The sequence below is a fragment of the Cucurbita maxima genome, unplaced genomic scaffold, assembly GCF_002738345.1.
Source record: "Cucurbita maxima cultivar Rimu unplaced genomic scaffold, Cmax_1.0 Cma_Scf00016, whole genome shotgun sequence".
NCBI lineage: Eukaryota > Viridiplantae > Streptophyta > Magnoliopsida > Cucurbitales > Cucurbitaceae > Cucurbita > Cucurbita maxima.
Window position 1 is genome coordinate 4,206,332 of NW_019272032.1, and position 2,706 is coordinate 4,209,037.

Below are 2,706 nucleotides of genomic sequence, written 5' to 3' on the forward strand. Positions count from 1 at the left end.
TTTTTTTTTTTTTTTTTTTTTTTTTTTTTTTTTTTTTTTTTTGGTTAGAATGATGGTCTCCGCTATAAGGCTGTGATTTATATACCTCATCTAGTTTTCTTTTTGCAGAATTCAGTTCTTGCATTGGATTCTTCTGCTCTTGATATTGACCAGGTTGAGAATCTCATCAAGTTCTGTCCTACTAGGGAAGAAATGGAAACGTTGAAGGTATGACGTCCTGGCATCCTCTTTCATTGTACATATTGGTACATTTTTTCATTTCAGAACTTTGGGTACTCTATCACATATTGTACAGCGGGGTTGAAGTTCAATGTTGAATTTAGTGAGCCTTAGCTGTTTTGATATTTGTACGTAACAAGTTTTTTTGATGAGTTATTCTAAGAGCAATCCATCAAATGTGTGAAGTTTATTTCTTTCAAAGAAGTTTCCTTTCCCCTGTTAGGTCTTGCAGTTACAACTAGTTACGAGTTTATTCATATAAGTGAAGTTTCGGATAGGATTTGCAATATCAATTAAAATGGCTTTACTGGTCAATAGTGGGATATGGTTTATAATTTTAATTAAGAAGAGCTTTTCATTTAGCTGTTAGGGCAAAGGAGCAACTATTTTTGTCTTTATCTTTTATTTTCCCGGGAACCTTAGGCCTATTATTAGGAAGGTTTTGCCTGGTATATGTTTAGGAAATGCTTTTCTTATTTAATGCAAGTAATGTATTGCATATATGAAGCAGTGTATCTATGATTTTTATTTTTCAAAGAGCATGATTTACTTTCCATATTTTTCATCATGTACTAATAATAGGGGTTAGAATCATTTTGTCATTGTCTTAGGTATCTAGATAGCTTACATGAAGTTCTGCTTCTCTTTCACGAGAACTGTTTGATTTTACAACATTTGGTGTCCAAAAGCTCGTTGGATTTTTTACATCTTTAAGTAGAATGTAGATAGCACCGTAACTTAAATTCACAAGATCAAAGCATTTGGGTTTACCAACTGTTAATTTGATCATTATGCAAAATAAATAAATAAAATTCTTGCGTCATGTCTGATGGACAATATTGGTTGCAAGTAAAGAGGTGTGGTAAAATCAGTTTTGGTATTGTGGTTTCTGATTTATATTAAGTAAATATGTCGTAGTATGCTGAGTTCCAGTTTGGTATAATAGATATTAAAAGCCATGTGCACTTTTAATTTGTTTCATTTTTCCTGCCAAACATGGGCATATTACAGAATTATACAGGTGACAAAGCAATGCTTGGAAAGTGTGAGCAGGTACTTTAATTGCTTCTATCTCCTCAGCATGCGTAAGGCCCAATGAAATTTCTGAAACACATGCTATTTCATTCTTTTCAGTTTTTTCTCGAGTTAATGAAGGTCCCACGAATAGAGCCCAAGTTACGAGTATTTGCTTTCAAAATTACCTTTTCAAGCCAGGTATGATTATCAAATTGTTTCACACAAGCCTGTATGTTATTTGCCTGTAGTAAACAGTTTTAGCTCTTATTTTGGTCAGGTGAAGGATTTGAGATATAATTTGAATACAATAAATGATGCTACAAGAGAGGTACCCTTTTACTTATTGATGGTTTCTAAGCAATCGTATTTATTATATCCGAGTCCATATTAATTTTGCAATTTAAAACAACAGGTCAAAGGATCTGAAAAATTGCGTCAAGTAATGCAAACAATTCTTACATTGGGGAATGCATTAAACCAGGGTACTGCTCGAGGTAGACATCTCACCCGTTGCCATTTTAGTCTATATAGTTTTGTTAAAATGATTGAAGATGTAATAGACGAGCTTGAAGGACTAACACAAGATTTATCTGCCTTTAAAGATTCTTTATTCTTTTATTTCTTTTCAACTGGTCATCATATATATTGATCTGTTTAGTCCAAGCATTACAGCGTGTATCCAATTTGCGAAGTGTAGAGGAATCAGGCTTTAGGGCTTTGCTTGCTGGTCTAATGCATTTGCTTTTAAGAAATTATCTTTGTGTTTACTTTGCAGGCTCTGCTATAGGTTTTAAGTTGGACAGCCTTCTTAAATTGTCTGATACTCGGGCAAGAAACAACAAAATGACTTTGATGCATTATTTATGTAAGGTATGAATCTAGATAGATTTTGTCTGTGCTTCCACTGTGATATAATGATAATGTTTATTTTACCAAAATTCTAATCTATAACAAATGATTTCAGATGAGTATATTTTTACCTATTTGGTAGATAACAGGGTCATGTTTGCAATTGTATATAGTGTGTCCACATCTCTAAAAAATCGTTGTTACAGGCCTTCTATTTGTTGGGACGGGCACTCTTCAAATTTCTTTCTTTCTTTTGGGGTATTTTAGTTTTGTAGTCAATATTAAAATTTGAAGGTTAAGAACTTTGCACATCTGGCAAATAATTCATTCCTCTGAGATTTGCAGCAACGAATCGTATGATAACATAATTTACCCATATAACTCTATTTATTTCTTCAATTACATCAACCTCATTTGTGCTACAAGTATTATTTTTCCACCACATGGATTTATGATGTGATGCTTTTAGTACCTCTGAGATATGTTAGGATCGGCTTTGACCCCTTCCAATTCTTTGTTCAAGTTCAACCTCTTAATGCAATTTTGGTGTTTTTCAATTCTCCTGTTTGTATTTGGATCAGTTTGCTTACCACCCCCCCCCCCAAAAAAAAAAAAAAGCTC

At 33.2% G+C, this 2,706-nt stretch overlaps 1 protein-coding gene across 5 annotated transcripts in view; it reads left to right on the top strand.

Annotated features, from left to right (window-relative positions):
- The window catches only part of LOC111491031 (formin-like protein 14), an 11,336-nt gene that overhangs the window by 5,413 nt on the left and 3,217 nt on the right, over positions 1 to 2,706 (top strand). For all 5 annotated transcript variants that reach the window (XM_023139756.1, XM_023139755.1, XM_023139753.1 and 2 more), the window contains 6 exons: positions 109 to 207; positions 1,231 to 1,272; positions 1,354 to 1,434; positions 1,514 to 1,564; positions 1,649 to 1,730; positions 2,012 to 2,106. In XM_023139756.1, coding sequence (XP_022995524.1) covers positions 109 to 207; positions 1,231 to 1,272; positions 1,354 to 1,434; positions 1,514 to 1,564; positions 1,649 to 1,730; positions 2,012 to 2,106 — 450 coding nt within the window. The remainder of the gene's footprint in view (positions 1 to 108; positions 208 to 1,230; positions 1,273 to 1,353; positions 1,435 to 1,513; positions 1,565 to 1,648; positions 1,731 to 2,011; positions 2,107 to 2,706) is intronic.